This window comes from Drosophila hydei, unplaced genomic scaffold, assembly GCF_003285905.1.
Source record: "Drosophila hydei strain 15085-1641.00,03,60 unplaced genomic scaffold, DhydRS2 tig00008137-arrow-arrow-pilon, whole genome shotgun sequence".
In the NCBI taxonomy this organism is placed as follows: domain Eukaryota; kingdom Metazoa; phylum Arthropoda; class Insecta; order Diptera; family Drosophilidae; genus Drosophila; species Drosophila hydei.
The window spans coordinates 725,239-744,801 of NW_022045845.1; the positions used below are offsets into that span (position 1 = coordinate 725,239).

Consider the following 19,563-nt stretch of genomic DNA (forward strand, 5'->3'; position numbering starts at 1 on the left):
TATATATTTTTATGCATAAGCAAGTGGGCCTAATGAGTTCATAAAAAGCTATGTACCTAGGCTTTCTGGAAGAGGTGCAAGTTAAAGTAAAAGTAGTCAAGTAAAAGGCTTAACTATCCAATCTAATACTGTAGACTGATTGGTTCATGCTTAAATTCCCGATTAAAATTAATTATAAATATTATAATTTGATTATAAGCATTAAGGTATTCTTAATATTTTGCCTTAAGCCATATTTTAAAGGTTTTTGAAAAGTCGTTGAAAGTTTTCCGCCGACCCTAATCTCTGTTCATAAACTTCTTTAGTTTTATCCTTCTTTATATTAATATTTTGTTATATTAACTTTTAATTTGATTAAAATATCACATTTTACTTTGTCGTTGTTAAAAAGAAAATTGTTTTATTTAATTTCGAAATTGTATCCTTGCTAAGGATTTTTTTTAGAGTTTTAAACTAGTGCTAAACTATTTTTTTAAAATAAACCATAAAAAATACATATCAAAAATCAATGGTAAAATAAAAAATCTTTTATTGTTTTTTAATGTTTTGTTACTTTATTATATCATTCAGTAAATTAAGTTTGTTTTTAATTTAATTTTATGTTTTATTTTAAATTAATTAATTACAATTCATAAGTTTCACGTTTTAACGCAATTCCGATTTTTAGACTACTTGTAAAAAGTTGTTGAATTTCGAATTAGTGATTTTTTCATTGCTTTGTTTTTCGCATTTAAATAAAACTTTTCACTTAAACTCGTACACATTCGATCGAACTTATGACAGACTAATGACTTATGTTTAGTTGTTATCTAAATATTAGGAAAGTTTCAATGATATGATATAAAGTTTTTGATTTTCATTTAGTATTTTACAGCGAAATCATTTTCATCGAAGAATTTGGAAAATAATTGATAGACTGTGTTATAGTTATGTACATTTGAGACTTATTTGCAGTGGGCGATAACTAAGCTATGTTAAACATTAAAAAACTGTCACATTTTGACTTAAGCATTAGGATTTCATATATTACTGGGCGGTCCGCGATGTGCACGCTGTCCATGCAACGTGGATGAATGTCTAGAGCCGGGTCGGGAATGTACAATTGCATAATCGTTATCAATTGGTATAGACCTTCGAAGTAGTACGTTGATAAGTTCAATACAAAATCAATAGTTAATTATAATATATTTAAATATATATATATGTATGTGGCATATTTCAATAGAGGATCTGAACAGTTTAGTTAGCAAAATCATTGAAGAGGACGGTTAGTGTCTTCGGGTGTGGGCCAATGGAAACTCAAAGTTCTAAAGTTAAAGTTAGTCATAATTTGAAACAAAATGCAAATTATCAACGGTTAATTACAGTTGCAATACAAGGCACGAAAGTTCATTCTTCTTTTCATTCATAACTTTTTGTTTGTGAACACAAGTTGTGTTTTTGTTTTGTTTTGTTGTAGATGTTGTCCAGCAGGGCAGGCACTTCAGTAGAGTTAACAATAGATATGAGTTTAACAAAATACGATACATAGATACGGTACAAGGCTTTTTAGACATGCTTTATATTTATGTTTGCGTGTGTCTGTGTGTTGGCTACCAGAAATAAATTTAAGAGCAGAGCAGATGCATATCAAGTGTAGAATAGAGCTTTGTGTTGGTGTGTGTGTGTGTTGTTTGTAGATCAGCTTAATATCTATCAGACCTATTTGAGTGTATCGTCGAGCCACCGCTGGTATAGCCCTTGTGCGCATCACGACCATGCAGCGAGTACCGGGAGCCATACTGACTGCCATGCCAGCTGCGGTAAGGATCGTATTCCTCAATGATCGAGGGCTCCTTCTCAATGATCTAAACAAATATAGATTTAGTACATTATGTAGTAGACTATATGCGCAGAGCTTACCTCTGTGTTGGCACAACTACAGCTCATGGCAGTGCATAGGAAAATGTTCATTAGCAACATGATGAGAAACAGAACGCCCAGTGTTATGGCCAACCACAACAGCCAGCTGGGTCGAATGCCATCCTCGCAATTTGGTGATATAACTGCAAGTTATTTAATGATTTGTTCAATTTGGAATTATTTGAAGATATTTGTTGAGATTTCTTCTTACGTCGCGCCTCGGCAGGATCTAAAACGAAGACGGTTGTGCCCGCAATGCTGGAGCCTTCCTCGTTGGGGCCAAACTTGCGTGGACCATTGCCGTTGCCCTTTGTGAACCCAGCCAGTGCTACCTGACTGCAATCGTCGATCTCTACGCAGCGCCCATAGCACTGTATGACATCGCACTGGAGATGCACTTCCGATCCTGAAAAGTAATTTGAATTAATGATGATGGTCTTTGATTTGTGGTAATCACCTACCCTCGGGGAACTTGAACATGGAGTCCAGTGTTGCCTCAGCAGCACGGCCATCGGTTGTGGGCACAAACCGGCTCATAATGTTGGGATCATAGGGGCAGCTAAGCATGAAACAGAGACCGTTAGTTCGTTAGTTGGAGTGCCTGGTCGAAGACTGAGCTGCACTTACCCGCGATCGTCTGTCAGCTCAAGGGTGATGTTCTTCTTGTCAAAGGCAAAGCAGTTGCCCACACGTAGACCATAGGTATCTAATTATTGAAGGGAGTCTTGATTAGTGATTACTGTAGGCGGACAGCCAACCGTGTTGATTACCCACCGTTTGGCTTGGAGAACTCGGCGCGTATCTTGTACTTGTGGCCGTAGACCGTTTCACGCACGCGGTGATCATTCTCCAGAAACTTGAGAACAACATGGGCATTGTCATCGCTGTGAATTTGAATGGAAATGGATGTGGTACATTAGCTAACGTTTATCTGCGTGGACTTCCCCAATTGCGCACTCGATGCGGCTGCGCCTGCTAATTAAAAGCGCAGCCAATAGACCCAAAGTTGCAGCCGCAGTCACTGTGACTCGCTTGCAGTTTCATTATGCTTATGCAATTGCCGGTCATTACGTTATAGACAGTTGCGTTTTATGCCAAATAGACATACATCAACCAACATAGCCCATATTATATGAATAGTTTTAATTTTCACTACCTTGTTTCCCGTTTTGTGCATTTCTGTCAATTTTTTTACTCTTTTTAATTTGCTGTTGGCTTTCGGCTTGTGTTTTCCTGTGTGCCGTTAACAGAGCGCAACAATTTGCAGAAATTATTTGCTTTTTTACCAAACCCAATATTTTTCTAAATTGTTTTTCTATTTGTATTGGAGTTTGTTTAGCTAGCCGTACGAAAGACTTAGACAACGAACTTGCGCAATTTAGAGTTGTGGCAAAGTCATTGGCATTATGCAAATGAGGCGTAGGCAAATTAAATTGTTTGTTCAACTACAGATTGTAATCTTTAAGAGGTACCATAAATAATTTACCGTTGATTTGAGCAAGTTGTTCATGTGAAATAATTTGGTTGGAAAGAAGAAAAGAATTTCATAGCAACAAACGCTAATGGCCTTGAGTTCTGTTTAGCGCTGATTCTTATATAGCAGATCAATAGAAAGGCAACACCTACGAGTACCTCTGTATATATATATTTTATATACCTATGTATATATACATATATATCAGTCAGCATTATTTGATCTTTGATTTCATTTGTTGTGCGCCGACGCCGAAAACAAGTTTTGTGAAATAATCTGAAATTGGCGAGCGCTCGAAGCACTTTGGCCTGACGGAAGCTTAGCCAAATTACAACCATCTACATACGAGTCGTCAGTAGTAGTAGTAGTAAGTGCAATTGTCTAGACAGCTACAGCTTAGGTAGTCAAACTTACCGAGAGTAGCCCGATTTGCCACAGGTAATCACATAAAATTTATCATCCGCCAGTTCAAGAGTCTTATGCACACGCACCGCCAGTTGAATGGATCGCTCCTCTGTGCGCTAAAGAGTTGAGAGAGAATGGCAGAGAGAGAGAGAGAGAGAGAGAGTCTGGTTATTAAAAGTGTAAAGAGCATTTATGTTGATTGGGTTTAAAATGGCGCGTTAATAAACTGAGCTGCAGGCGTTGGGAGCGCCTTTTTAGTGATCACATTTACGTTTAGCTTTGGCCTCTTAATATCCATTGGCTTTAATGGGACTTATTGGTTATTAAATACAGCTGATCATACGACTGCAGTCTGTGGCACGTTAATTGTCATTATGATGTAATTGCAGCCCGGCTACAACAGCAGCAGCAACAACAAGGAAATGCAAAATGCCGCCAAGTGTGACGCTGTCAGCCAACGCAGTCAGCCAGCCAGTCAGAGAGCCAGGTGGCCCACACTAGATATAACTAAACATATTTTCCAGTTGTTTGTTTATCTCATTTAACAATTTTCTCGACCATGCTTAGCATTCGTCTGAACTTCATTGAATCTTATGCTTTGCAGCCACTTTAATAGCTGCGCTTTCGAGTTAATGAGTTTGCTGCCTCTCAGTGACTGTAACAGACATTTCGGTAATAACATGTTTGCATTTCATTTCGAATGCGGCAATGCTGGCATTTGATATAATTTAGCGTTTTAATTGTGCAGCCACATGTAACCAGGCAGCTAGCACAAAACGAAAGACTTAGACGAGAAACTTGTGCAGTTTTTCTTCTTTTTCTTATTTGTTTTTATAGTACTTGCTCATCATTATGCAACTTGTAAGTTGAGTTATTAAAATTGTTGAACTGTCAGCTATTAGCTTCTGAATAACTGAGCTATTTATTGCCATTATTCGAACTCTCAGACGACTGAGATGAGTCACGCTAGCCTTGACCCGCAATTGACAGCAATTAAGTAATACAAGCAACTTACTATAAAAAGGCAGTTGACCAACTGAGCGAGCTTCTTATATAGCAATTACATATGTATATGAATATACACAGCATCCGCAGTCTGTTTAATTTACAATTTTTACTTTTTTACTTGTCGCAGCTGCCAAACCGGTTATACCCTAATGCCTTAATATATTATGTATACATGTATATGATCAAAATGATATTTCTTTATTATTTATTTCTGATTTATCTGGTTGACGTCCCACGCCTGCGTTAAGATCTTTGCGTGTATCAAATGTTGCCAGCATCTTGTGAATGAATTTTTACTTTTACGGTTCGACTGGGATCAGTGCATTTTAGTTGATGAAGTCAAGAAACTAGATAAGTATGTATATAAGTGTGTGTGAGTAGTTGCGGCATTAGTAGAAGCTGTTAGCAAATAAACACTCGATAAATACCTCAGACACAGCTGCAAAATAATATCAATTCAGCTAGAGATCGAGCGTGGCCATTTGTGTCACAATCTGTTGGCCAGCTCGTGCATCAGACTCGAGAGGACTGGAGTCGAGCGATTAACTGCCGAGCAGCTTACAGCTGCAGAGGCAGCATCAGCAACGGATGGGCTCATTATCAAGTTATTATCAAACCAAGTTTAAGTTGAGAAAATTACTGGCGCAGAGTTTTCCATATGCGCTGCGGCTCGGCGCACAGTTCTCAGCGCAGAGCTCTAAGCTCTGAGGCCATATTTTGAAAATTACTTAATAGTAAATTGGCGTAAGATTTGCTGCTTGTGTTGTGCAATTAACATTCGGATGATTATAATAATGCTGCACGGAGAACACACCATAACACCCATCATAAAATAATGGCAAACAATTTGCGAGTCTGCCGCATGCCCACTCGCGGTGTACAAAATGGGTTCAAGTACATAAAACTTAAGCCACAATGGCAGCAATAACAACTTGAACTTTAAGTTAAATTGTTGGCTTGCCGCGGCTTGGGCGTCTTGCCATTGTCAGCGCCAATTTCATGCTTTGCCAAGTACGGCAATGCGAGGGCTTTGCCATAAAAACCAAATCAGTGAGATTACGGCGCTCCAAAGAGGCTGGAGCCGAGCTCTAGCTTTGGCTTGGGTATAAGGATCTACTTCAGGCTCTGGAGTGCAGGGCCAAGGTCAGCCAAAGTCGAGGCATTTCGAAAGCAATTAAAGCCGTACGAAAATATTTGCCAAGAAATAGAATCAAAATTGCTCGAGAGCTTTGAGTAGACACAAAAAATTCTTTTGACACAAATACCGCGCACACGCCGAACAACGAGAACAACAGAACACAACTCGAGCAACAACATCAGCTTGGAATGCTGTCAAAGCTGAAGCGTGGAAAACCTTGTCTGGGCATGTGAACTGTCTGTAAAGCGTCGTCGGCCTAGGCCGCACTAGACGCCGGCGCGCAGTCGACACTCCCAGGCCACAGTTCTTCAGTTCTTCACTTCTTCAGTTGTTCAGTTGTTCAATTGTTCAGCTGTCCACCCTCACCCTGTCCCTCATATCATACTCGCTGTCCAACAGACGCAGCTAAAATGAAACCAAAGCTGCCGTCGCGATAAGCGTGATTTAATTTTATGGGGGACCTCCCTTTTTTTTTGGCCCGCAAACGGAAGGTGGGCCCACAGCTCTAAGCTGTAGCGCTGAAATGAGTGTGCTACACCTATGCATATGCAGGTAAGCCTGCCAAGGCATTCTGAGACTACCAGACAGAGTTTATTTATAAAATTGGGATACAGGGCGCAGCCTGGCGATTTGACATTGCAATTAATAATGTTGTACTCGCTCGCACGTGCTCAAAACTTTGAACATGACGCGTAAGCTGATAATTTGCATTTCGACACTGTTCAACATGTATTATGAGCGCTTCATAGAAACACACCACGACACACACATATGCGTATTTATATCTGCGGTATCTACTTTCATATGGCGCTGGCTAATGCTAATGGCTCTGCCTGGGCTCTGACTGCCTTTGTATGCCATTGTTCAACTTGGGGGCTGCTTACCCACACGCAGCCGCCGCCTGTCAACGCCCGTGATGCACGTAGGATTAAACTTGATTTTTATGGCCATCGTTACTATATAGACTGACGACTAGTCGTTGCCAACGTCGTCGTCGCCGTCGTCGCTTGCGTCGCAGCTGTTGCTGATTTGCCTTGATTTGGGGCCAAGAGCCAAGTACACCAGATACGAGACTCACTTAAATTTATGGACATGCGTGTCCCAGCCCTTGCCCGTGACAAGGTCTTTGTGCTAAGCACACTCAAGCCCAAGCCAGGCACGACTATGAGATACCTCTTATCTCACTATTTCACATTAAGGCTGCTCTTTTCTTTGATAGCGTAGATTTATTAACTGCTTTCTGCATGAAGCCTTTAATTAGTCTGTATCTAAAAAGCTGCAAGGGCTTTGATCCCTGGCTTATGACTGTACTTCTAAGTCGCAGAATAATGGTAATAAAGGCATAATAACTTAGTTACTATTCCTGTGTGTGGCAAACATCCAAAACTGTCTCATGAAATATATATAAAACTAGCTGCATTGCTATATCCGGATTACCTTGTCCAGCAGCAATTACCAGAAACTATTGAAGCTACATTTTATAATATCTGTTATATATATATATATATATATTATATATATATATATATATATTATATATATATATATATATATATATATATATATATATATATATATATATATATATATATATATATATATATATATATATATATATATATATATATGTGTGAAAGTCTTTGCTATATGACTGCAAATAGTTTGGGACTAATAACAGAAGAGCAAAGTACGCGTGCCTTCTTTTATATACCCAAGACTATATATGCAGGGGCAGGGTATCATCTAGTTGGGCATAGTTGTAAAGAATAAACTTAATTTGGGTTATCATTTGTCTTTGACAATAATAAAGTCAACAAACATTATAATTATTCTTCTGATGAGTAGAATCTAAAGTTGGTCTTAACAAACACTTTGAGCTAATAAAATCTCTGCTCTCACATCTTAATAATTATTTGTGCTTCGATTCATAACCAACTAATCTTGTTACAGCTGAAATAAATGATATGCTCGTGTTTTTTTTTTATAGATCTTAGTCGTTAATATGGTTAGAGAAGCGCTGATTGGTTATACTTACATTGCTTCCACTCACGTTGCTGACCAAGATGCCGCAGTAGTCGGGCGCTCCCTGCTTGGCCCACAGGTTGAGGCTGAATGCGACCGCGTCGCTGCCATCGCCCATGGCCATGCAGGGCTGTGTGCGATGATCCCGCGCATGGACGGCGCCTGTGTAGCCGGAACTGAACTTCACCTTGATGTTCATGGTGCCCGCCTTACAAGTGGCTGTAACATGGGGGGCAAACTCGCCGGGCACCGCCGCTGGGTCCTGGGCGGCGGCTATCTGTGAAAGGAGAGAACAAAGTGCTATTAGGTTTTGGTTTTGTTTCTCTTTTTTTTCGCTAATAACTATGACCTATTTTAGGTACCCTGGGAACGCACATGACAGTAAGATGGTAGACGTTTTTAGCCAACTCATTGGGTAAGCATGGGAAGCCATAAGAACACGAGAATTCTAATTAATTTTAATGGTTAGCCAAAGAGTCAGCAAAAGTCGCAATTAATTGCAAGAGGCAAAGGCAGCGGCAACGGCAGCCGACTCGAAAGCTTGGAACTTAGACCTACTGCCATCGAGGCGCGTTTGGCTATGTGTGTTTGAATTTGAGTTCTTTGGCGGCCACAGCGGTCTGCACGTTTTGGGCCAGTTTCTGGTCCAGCTCAAACTCCAGTCGCGCACTGTCAAGGCATTTGGCTTGAAGATAATTTATTGGCATGCTCTCGACTTCGGTTGCCATCGCGTCGTCGTGATAATTGAATTTGTGCTCCAGCTCCAGCCAATTGAAAAGGCAAAGCTAAGCTGGAACTAGAGTTCCCGACCGTAGGCGCTAGATAAGCAGCACAAAAGTTAAGTAAGTCATGTCATGACAATCGCACTGAGTCCGCTTGATTTTCTTGCTTTTAGCTTTTGGCTTTTCGGCCAGCTCTGATCACGTTCTTGGGAGTCGGCCCTCAGGCAGCGCCTGTCTAGCAAAAGCCGAAAACAATTCCCTACGCCTGACATGCCCCATTGATTTATGTGTATTTACTTTCGAAAGGTGACCAGAGAAATCCATTTCGGATGCATTCATTCAAAGCCGAGCAACAGCAAATTCGGCAACTGCACTGCAACTGCAACTGCCCAGTCATTAAAACTTTTACGACTCGGACAGAGCCAGAGTGTGCGGCTACTGTGCGTCAAGTGAAATGCAGCTCCGAATCGACCCAATTTTTTGCTGCAGCTTGTGTGTATGCCAAAAAACATGTTGGCCAGTGTGCCACTTTCTAAGCTACTTTGGTGCTTGATGCCAACTAGAACGTCCACTTTGCATCGCAAAAGGAATTTATAGAGCTGCTGCAACTCACAGACCGAGTTAAAGGCTGTTCGCTTCCTTTGTCTGCGTGCTAGCAATTATATATATATATATATATATATATATATATATATATATATATATATATATATATATATATATATATGTATATATAGCCACATCTTTTGGCGGCGCAGTTCAATGCGCGCTGCCAACGCTCGAGGGTCACATACAGCACGTAGCTAAAATGCAATTCCAATTTTATATCCAGCTACAACTGCAATTGCAACTGCAACTCCCATGACAATTTGTCGCTTGACAAAATGCAATTGTTTTGTATGAATTTTGCATTTTACATTCAGTTACGGAGACCGCAGAACTGCAGAGCTTCAGAGCTGCCGAGCTGCAGTACCTTAGCCGGAGCTAGTCAATTAAAATTGTTTTTGCATGCTCGTTTCGCTATCGTTGGGCTTGTTAAAATCGCAAAACAAAAATTGTTGCCAGCTGTTGGCCTTTGTATTATGCAACACGCTCTGATTGTTGCTGACTTTCCATACAAACAAATTCCAAAAAAATAAAACAAAAACAAAAACAAATGAGAAAAAAGTTCAAACAAAATCGCAAACACTAAAAAAGCGAAAATCTCAAACACAATTAGACACTTGCGCTGTCAGTCACGCCACAGCCAGAGCTATTGCTCCAGCTCAGCTCAGCTCAGCTCAGCAGCGACCATTAAATCCAATGAGCCCAGGCTTTGATTTTGATGGATTTAGACTGGCTCATGTGCTCAGTCATTAGCCACTGCCGAGCTGGAGTTGCAGCAGCAGCAGCAGCCACAGCCGCAGGATACTTGGGTGATTTTTCATAAAATTCCTTTCGGCCTGCGATTACTGGCGAAACAAAAGACTTGCAACACAAACTTGTTTGGCCGCAGCGCATGTAAATCGTATCGAAATCAGTGCCAGCCCCAGCCACGCACAGCTGGAGCCACCTCCAGCTGGAGCTATTCTGGCTGGGTTGCCTGGCCGGCCCATTAAGCTCGGCCCAGAGCTAATTTATTTTGCTGCAAGGGGTCAAACGCTGTTGCCATAAACCAAAATCATCTGACGCGGCTTTAACTATTTACTATTACGAACAGAAATGTGCGCAATTAGTAATAGAAAGTTTTGCCAGAGAGGCGGCAATTAAGTGCTAAAGAATGACAAAGCTGCAAGAAGCTTTACAAGAGTTGAAATCTGTAGTTATTTCAGAAAAACTCCCACAAACAGCTTGCTATAAACATTTTTTGAGTGGTGCGGAATCATGCAGACCTACACTTAAAGATCCCCAAAGAGAGCTACAGGCGACAGTGCTCGAGTGAAATACATAGGTAAACATGAGTTTTGTTTTCAAAATCAATAGAATCTTAACTGATCTCACAGTTCGATCTGAGATCCAAGCTACGTATATGGGGCAAAATTTTAGCTTATGATCTAAAATGTATTTTTCAAAGACAATTAACTGACATATTAAACAGATAAAGTATTCGGTATTTCAAGTATTAACGTGTTAAATTTTACAAAATTTAGTAAGATGGAAAACTTGATGATTTAAAATAAACCTAATCTAAGAGTATTATACACGCATCTCGCTCTTGTGTGCTAAAAATCTCTCATAAGGTATCTCATACATACGGAGAGACAGATCGAGCTCTTAATCCGGCTAAAGAATACTTATACTCTATTGTGTTTGTTTACCTTTCACATTATATTTTTAATTTCCATTTTAAATGGATGCAAATTAAGTCTAGCAGCTGATCTTTTATTCCATTCTTTACTATATTTGAGTTCTTTAAGTCGCGCAGTTAACACTTTTAAATTAAAGTTAATAAAATATACATTTTGTACTACGATTATTTGATACTAACCAAGAAATAAAAAATAAAATAAAAATTACATTTTAAAGTGCATATCGCTCAAACTAAAACAAAAAAAAATTTAAATATTATCAACTTTGATCAGTTGATCAGTTTCGACCAGTTGGAAATTTTGACTATCGCACTTACAATTGCTCTTCTTCTATTTTAGCAAGATTATTTTAATCCAAAAAATGCTCATAGTTATTTAAAATTTAGCTAGAATTATTAAATTTTGAGAGAGTAATTAATATAACAATTAAATTAATATACGAATGAATGTAAAAGTTATAAATATATAAAAGCTAAAAATTTATAAATAATCAATTTAGTCAGTATTGAGCTCAAAAGCCATTTGAATTTGAACAAAAGTACAAAATAATAATATTTATGTTACACTAATTAAGTATTGTAATTATTGTAATAAATTTTCAACCTTCAGAATGCAACAAATTTGCAATGCTGTTCGCAGGACAAAGTCTAAAAGTTAGCTTGCATCTTATATGCACAACTAATTTAAGTTAAATTGTGGCCAGACTTCACACACACACACACACATGCACAAGCATATTGCGGTTGGGTGTGTTTCCTTTGGCTGGCTTTTTGGAAAACATTAATATTGCGCAATAGTTGTTAAGCGATACAATCGCCAGAGTCTGAACTGCGAATAGGCGATTGCAGCCAGCTGTGCATATTTTCGACTGATTGCCAAATAAATTCGCTAATGTTAAAGCTGAGGCTGAAGCCGGAAAAACAACAACAACTTGTGTTAGAAGCAAAACGAAACTCGTGCATAACAAAAGACGGCCTCCAGAACGGTGAGGAGGGGCGGGGAGATGGGGGTTGGGGGGAGGGTGGCACAAGGGGCTGTGCGCCTTAACATATTTTGTGTGCATTTGAATTTCCGCTATGCAGCCGTGCAGTAATAAAGCTTGCCAAGTAAATTATAACATAAAGCCCCAGACCGACCAGCCGGGCCACTCGTATATCGCAGTCACCAACTTGGCCAAGCCGCTGCTGCTGCTGCTCTGGCTGCCGCTGCTGATTGCAAATTGTCACGGTATTTTAGCTGGCAGCGCATAAATTGCCGTTTAAGCGCTCGCAGATCACATTACATAGCGGCTGTACAGTCGCAGTAGGCAGTATTTATGTTGGTATCGAGTGTTTTGGGCCTGGCCAAAAGCTTAATGAAGCTACAGGCCTGGGCTCAGGCTGTAGCTGCTGTCCAGCTTATATAATATGAGCTGACTGCGATCTAACTCTGCTGCTGTGTACTAAAAATCTGAGTTGCAATTATTGAGGCGTTTGCCACAATTAAATTTCAATTGTTGGCGCACTCTTCCATTGAAGTTTTGGCGCTGACGCGCTAATTTCATGGCACGTACCCATCATGCACGTTCTTAGAGTCAGACCCAGACCTAGACCTAGGCCCCCGGACCCGAACTCGGAATAGAGGCTGCTGGTGCTGCCACTGTCGCTGTCGTTGTTCGGTGCCCGGAGCACAGCCCCATTCAACACATGCTGGGGTCAATTGTATGGCTTTTACGCTGTCGTAGCACTAATATAATAATAAGCACTTATGTATGGCCTTTTGTTGCTGCTGCGCCATGAAGAAAAAGTCTTCAAGCTTTTTCTTACTGTTAAACGATGCACAAAGAAGCAGCAAGAAGAAGACACACAGCAAAAAAATCCATAGAACATGTCATGCGCCGCGGACAGTTGTTGCTTATTTATGTGTTTTACTAATTGTTGCTTTTCGAGTGGCTTTGTACCCGGAGCCAGCCCCAGTTGGCGTTCTTCTCGTCTAACAGTAGCCGAAGAAAAGTTAGCTTAATGGTTTTTCCATCAAATGCAGCCACTTATGAGCATGGCCAGCACTTTCTTTGCCAAGGCGATTATCTGAGGGCATCACGCTGCTTTTGACGTGTAGTAGAAATGGGCTAAAATGCTTTGAAAGCTGCCTTTAATTGAATTTATCTCGGCCATAACCCTCTTAGCCCAATAACAATACAGCTGGGAAAAAGCCGAAAATTCTTACTATAATTGTTCCATATTTTTGGGCCCTTTAATTCTCATTTATCAAGATGTTACTGATTAAATTAAATTAATGTTAGTCGTCAATATTTCAGATACTGATGCAATTTGTGGCTCGTGTGAAATTTGTTCAAAAATTTAGATGCGCATGAAACTCTGCTCAAAACACTAGACATTTTGTTTATTAATTTCCCTAATGGATTGCAATTGTTTACTCAGCACTTAAATGCACGAAAGAGCTATTGTTAGGCTTCTGGGCTGTGCAACATTTTCCATTTTCCATTTTTCCGACATACCCTCCAGCGCTGAGCAATTTTCAAAAACGCCACTTTCCAGGCGCATCATTTGCCAAGCAAGCCGAGCTGCCATGAAATGTCAAAGACAGTTCGTCCGCTGCTTCTTTTGGTCGTACAACTTTTGGAGCAGAAGCTCGAATCATGGGCCAATGAAAATTTCACAAAAATGCAGCTGGCAAATGGTTTTACTATTCGTTTCAAATAAAACCCACTTTTACCGCAGCTCAGAAAAAAAATCAATGCTAAATTGTTGTTGCTGCGTTGAGTGACATGGCCGAAAAGAGTGGTAAGAGCAGAAGCAGAGCAGTGCGCACTGCACTGAACGTAAACAATGCAAGCTAATCAAATAATGAAGTCTACTAACCAAAGCCAAACAAAAGAAAGAACTTTCTCTCAATGGCGCACTGCTGAGAACCAACTGCTGCGTCTGCTGTTGTTGCTGCTGTTGCTGCTGCTGATGATGACCCAATATGCCAAGAGCTTTGCATAAATTTTAATGTATTTTACGCTAGACTGACAACAGGCAACTAGCAAATGCCAACTGCCAACTGGCAATTGGCAATTGGCGACTGGCGAGTGGCCAGTAAACAAATAATTTGCACTCGAAGTCAACGCGGCGTTAAATTGCGTCAACTCAGAATGCTACAGGCCAATAGATTTCGTGGCCAGTTTTGTTGGCATGACATAAACATGCTTTTTTCTTGTTTAGGCCGCTTTACATTTTTCATTTTGTTGCGTTATTCTGTGAGAATTATGGTCAGCAGTTGGCATCTAACTGCGTAGCACACCCAGCTGGGCAACCCAATGGGAATGGCCATCGACAACGCTTCCTGGCCTATAGCAGTGCCTGTACCTGTACCTGTACCTGCACCGGTATTAGTCACATCGTCTCCAGACGCAGACACACTACTAACCCAGTGGCGGTTGCGTGCGGCATAGAAACTGGTTGCTCTTCTAATTGCCCCAGTCCAGCCGGCGGTTAGTTCCACTACGAGTATGACAACATGACAATCCAGTGAGGTGCACCTCGGGTAGTTCACTTCATTGCACACAATATTGCGGTCGAGTTATGATTAGATGCGAGTCCAAAACGAAGAAAACCTGGCTACCCGGCTGCTAATTGGAGCATAATGGCGTGCATCACAAATATTCTATTTGCATTCTATGGTTGCCATTCGGAACTCCAAAGCTCCAAAAACATAAACTAAGACTAAAAACTGACCCAACTGTGAGCTAGTCGACATTTTTATGAATGCCTAGCTGTTCTAGAGTTTACCGTTTCGTAAGCTGAAAGACATACATAAAAATAAATTAGGATGAAAGAGCTTCAATCAAGACATCTGAAACAATCAACAAGTTTGTTGCCTAAGTCTTTTGTTAGCGTAGCTGCTGAAAACTCAGAAAACAATTCTCTGAAATAAGCAATGAATCATATTCCAGGTATGAAGTGCGACATTCTTAAATGAATAATATAGTATATGTATATGTTTACAGCCATAGGAACTATATAGACGTAGTTCACTTTAATTCACATTTGTAAGACATGCGCTTGCTTGCCAAGTGAATACAGATATATTAATATGTGTGCAAGCATTTGTCATCTGAATATCATTATTATCATATGAATATAGATATATATAATGCAAAACACCGATGGCTTTACCTGCTGCTAACGTGCAGCTATTTGCGGTCAAATACAACGCGTCATTTCTGACCAAATACGCAAGATCTTAAATAGCTTTTGTCTGTTTTTTGTTGTTGTTGATTTTTGTTACCTTTTCGACTTTAGCGGGCAACAACAGTTCGAACAATATGACGACATGCTTAATACACACGCATAGTATAGCAGCTATTCATATGTGATTATATATATAATAACATATGTCTGTATGTGTATGAGTCTCTCCGAAAATTAGCATATTTTGTCAGCTATGACATTGAAATGGATTTTAATGGCTCGTAACAACAATAATAATAATAACAACAACGACAACAACAACATGTCTCTAAACTTTGCTAATGTGCAAGTCAATAATTGTATTGTATTAACATTGGGGCGACAATTATATTTAATAACATGGTCGATAGTTGTCGCATGCGTGGCGCATTTTAAATACTTTTGCCCATGTCCAAATATTTCTTGGTCTCTTGGCCGTCGTGTGAACAACCTTTTGTGGCTTTAAACAGAAAACGCAAGTTCGCTTGTTACTTAATGAGTGTGAAAAGCAAAGCGGCAGCAACAGCAAAAGTACCGTAAGGTAGCTAAAAATTTCAATTTTAACAGATATTCAACATGCACCCATTCATGTGTGTGTGTGTGTGTGCGTGTGTGTGGATGTCTTAAAACTTGTATACGCAGTCTCAAAGTCGGTAAACTTATATTATAATCTTCATTAGCAAACAAACTGTCATAATGAACAGCAAACCCTTCATCAGCATCATCATTATCTTTATCATCCTCATTATCTTCATCATCTTGATCGTGTTCATCAAAGCTGCTTCGCTGCGTTTGTTTGCCGTTGTTTCTGCTTCAAGGTTCTCTGAGTTTTGCATTAGCCAGAGCTAACTAAAAGGTAAATAGCTGTTGTTGTTGTTGCTTTTATTCATTGCTGCTGTTGTTGTTCGCTGTTGTGCTTTGCATTCAGTTGTAGGCAGCGTTTTTAGCCACTTGTGGTTGCCAAGCCCCAGCGCCTAGCTGACGCCCCACGTGGGCGCATGTGCTATGCGCTATGTGCTTTATGTTTTATGATGTCATTTTTAGGCGCCCGCTGACATCAATAAATAGTGGCTTCAATGTGTCTTTGCATATGCAGAAACTGAAAGTTTTGTATCTTTAGCTGTCAATCAATTGGCCAAGCCCCACAATAATGGCCAGCGGCCGATAGCAAATTTTTGTTTGCTTTGCTCTTAGCCTTCCCATCGCAGCTGAAAGCTAACTAGCTGCAACAACTACGACCAGACGATGGGGCACATGCAGCTGCTTAAAGACCGGCTTGGACCAATTTCAATTGATGCCAAGCCTTTGCAGCTGTCGCTTTAACAGATTTGTGCCATTTCATAAGCCGAAAACGAAATCAAAGCATTTCTCGGCCGAACGCTAACAATTGAAAATTGCCCTGAGGGGAAGAAGGCAGAAGGGCTGGCGAGTAGAACCTCTGTTTGGTAAAAGTTAAAAGCTAAGATTTCGGTCAGTGGCACATTTGAGAAGTGAAAAATAAGTACAAGCGCGCAAGTCGCTTGAATTGCCGCCTATTGCCGGCTATTGATGAACTGACGAACTGAACAACTGAGCAACTGGCGCAGCTGCGGCCGCAGCACAGTTCATTAATTTGTCTTGCCTGGAAAATTGCCGTGGAAAATTCACGTGCCCGCAGCGAATGTTGTTTGTGCGAGCTAACGACGAGTGCGCCATGAAAATGGTCAGCGGTAATGTCAGAGCCCGCGGTTAACCTCGTTTTTATGCCTGGCCCATCCAGAACAGTATTGTATGCAAATGAAAAGTGAAATGGAAGAAAACTACGCGCCATTTGACGGTTTATAATTGTCTACTTTTTCCACTCTCACAGCCCTCGGTGTGTGTGTGTGTGTGTGTGTGTGAGTTGTTGGTATTAACTTACCTGTGTGACTAGCAGAGCGCTGAAGAGCAGCCAGAATGCCGCCCAGCTCGAACGGGAGCCGCAAGCTTCCTTTGTGTGGTTTGTCATTGTGGGGCACGTTTGTTGCCTAAGTCTTTTGTGTTGTGTTGTGTTGTGGCGCCGTATGAGCCTTATCCTTTTGGCAACTGCAAAAAGTCGTTGATCAAGCACGCTACAAATTGTTATTGCAAATTATGGCAAATTTCATGCGCCTCACGCAGCTGGCAGCTTAACAGCTGCTCCCAGCTGCAGTTCATAACAAATTACTCATTCAACATGTTGCTATTGCTATTGATGTGGTTGTGGACGATGTTGTTTTTGTGTTTTTCAAATGCTCATCAGACGATGAGTCAATGCGAGAACAATGCGAGCTTTCAACAATTGCCCTGCCGACAGAGCCAACCATAGACGATTTCCTGCGGTTTACTGCCTCGCTTTCAACGGCACAGCTGCAGTTCAGATCGTTTTGAGATTTTGTGGTTTTGTAGCCATAACTTTCTAGGAAATTTGAAGTACGCAAACGTGACACAAGTGTATAGGGCCTGGCCCGGCTACATCAATTTCTAATCTTTTAATATGATTTTTTATCTTTGGAACATGTGCGGCAATGTGGGCCACAAGCTACGCATTTGCTTCTCACGTACACGATTTCATTTTCAATTTCGCGTTGCCTTTTTCTCTTGTCTGAAAAACTAAAAGCGACCCCGACCTGATTGATCTGGGGAGCGGCGCATTAAACTTTAAAATGAAGCTGCTTGTTTTCACGGAAAAAGCTTCGCAAATCGTTTCAAATGAAACAATGAGAATTAGTGTGCGAAACAAGTTTTTCAGCGATACTCATATGAATTTATGGCATGCCAATTGGAGCTCTGGCAAAAATACAATAAATAAATGCCAATAATAAATTGGCGCGCATTATAAGAGACTCACAGACTCGCAGACTCACAGAAAAAAGTCAACCGAGAGCGCGCTTACGTCATGAGATCGCATTGTCATTAAAAAAAAAAAACCTGTATGTATGTGACACAATGTGGTGGAGTATCAAAAGTGTTTTAGCTAATATATAGAAACAACTTTAAAGTGTATTATTAATAATTCCTAAGGGTAAATGTTGATCAGCAACAGCCACAGCCACAGCAACGGCAACGGCAAACAGCCCACAGCGAGTGCAAAGTTTTTGTAATTTATGCAGCGTGAACTGAATTTATGCAATAGGACGTAAAAAACATTTGGCCAGCAGTTGTTAACTATTGGCTTACAACAAACACGCAACGAAGAGAAACGCTTAGCTTAGTCTAAGCCAAGTTAAGAGCGTCGATCAGCGTGCGAAGAGCTGATCGCGCGAGTTTCGAGCTTTTCTATTAATATTTATCATTTCCTAAAGTTATTTCCCCTAAGTTTTTTTCGCATGAAATTTGCCGTTTGTTTTATTTCGTATAAATATTTATTGTTTTTGTTTATTTATGCAAAGTGTTTCAACTAATGCTACTTCATTCACTCCGTTGTTGCGCTCTTCAGCAACTGTTGGCAACGAGCAGCACGTGAAAACAAGTTTATGCAACAAGTTTTTTGGGCGATTTTATTGTTATTTGAAATGTAAAAAAAACAACTTTTTGTTTGTTTCTTTTTAAGCATTTGTGTTAATTAAATTTTACTAGCTGCACTCACAAATTATTAAAAACTGTTTATGTCGAGGCTGTTCTACGCGCTTAACTGAAAGTTTCCGTGTGACACGTTTGCAACAACTTTACGGCTCGAGAGTTTTGTTGGGACTGAAACTGGGAGCGTGGGGCCTTCGCTTTGGATGCTCTGGCTCCAAGTTGAGTTAGCATTGAGCTTAGTTGCCGCTCCATTGCTGTCCGTTCTCGTTATTGTTGTAGCTTTAGTTTATGTTGTTGTTGTTGACTGCGCTCTGAGCTCTTCGCTCTGTGCTCTTTGCTGTGGCTTTTTTATTATTTTGTTGTTTTGTGTTTACACACAGACATTTTTTCATGTCTCGCTTTTTGGCCACATCTTTCGTTCACTTGGTATCTCATCCGTATCTGCTGTTGGCCATGGTCGCATCGTGCTGCCAGATTGTTCAAAAATGGTTCAGCCATAGGCGCTCACTTGGTCTTATATCATTCATAGCGTTACTGTTATGCTCTTTGCTGATAAAAACAAAGCACATGTGCGTGCGTTTGGCTTTGTGTGTGTCTGCGTGTGTGCGAATGTGTGTGTGTGTGGGTGCGTGACGGTGGTTGCTAGTAAGAAGACTTGAATGAATCGATACTCCCGCAGGTTTACTATCAGACGCATGCGCCGTAGCCCCCTCGAGGGCAACAGAGCTCAGAGAGCAGAAAATTGAGGCAGTGTTGATTAACTCCGAAGAAATAACGGAAATGTATAACTTTATCAGCAATTATAATAATACTTTACAAATAACTTGACGGAAATTCGTTAAGTAAACGCTGAACAATAATGCGAAACTCA

At 40.4% G+C, this 19,563-nt stretch overlaps 1 protein-coding gene across 3 annotated transcripts; it reads right to left on the bottom strand.

Moving 5' to 3' along the window:
• Positions 1-898: 898 nt before the first annotated feature.
• Positions 899-19,495, bottom strand: LOC111601799. 3 transcript variants are annotated; one of them, XM_023318578.2, is made up of 11 exons: positions 18,760-19,495; positions 17,074-17,237; positions 7,978-8,226; positions 3,791-3,897; positions 2,677-2,786; positions 2,530-2,608; positions 2,364-2,461; positions 2,114-2,308; positions 1,903-2,045; positions 1,702-1,847; positions 899-1,131 (listed from the first exon to the last, which is right to left on the bottom strand). In XM_023318578.2, exons 2-11 carry the CDS (start codon positions 17,158-17,160, stop codon positions 1,020-1,022), a joined length of 1,326 nt encoding a protein of 441 aa, XP_023174346.2. In that variant the 5' UTR covers positions 17,161-17,237; positions 18,760-19,495; the 3' UTR covers positions 899-1,019. The 3 variants fall into 3 exon arrangements, with proteins under 3 accessions (XP_023174346.2, XP_023174344.2, XP_023174345.2); XM_023318576.2 differs by having other exon boundaries at positions 900-1,131; positions 7,963-8,226; XM_023318577.2 differs by having other exon boundaries at positions 900-1,131; positions 7,963-8,226; positions 17,074-17,263.
• Between the last annotated feature and the right edge of the window lie 68 nt (positions 19,496-19,563).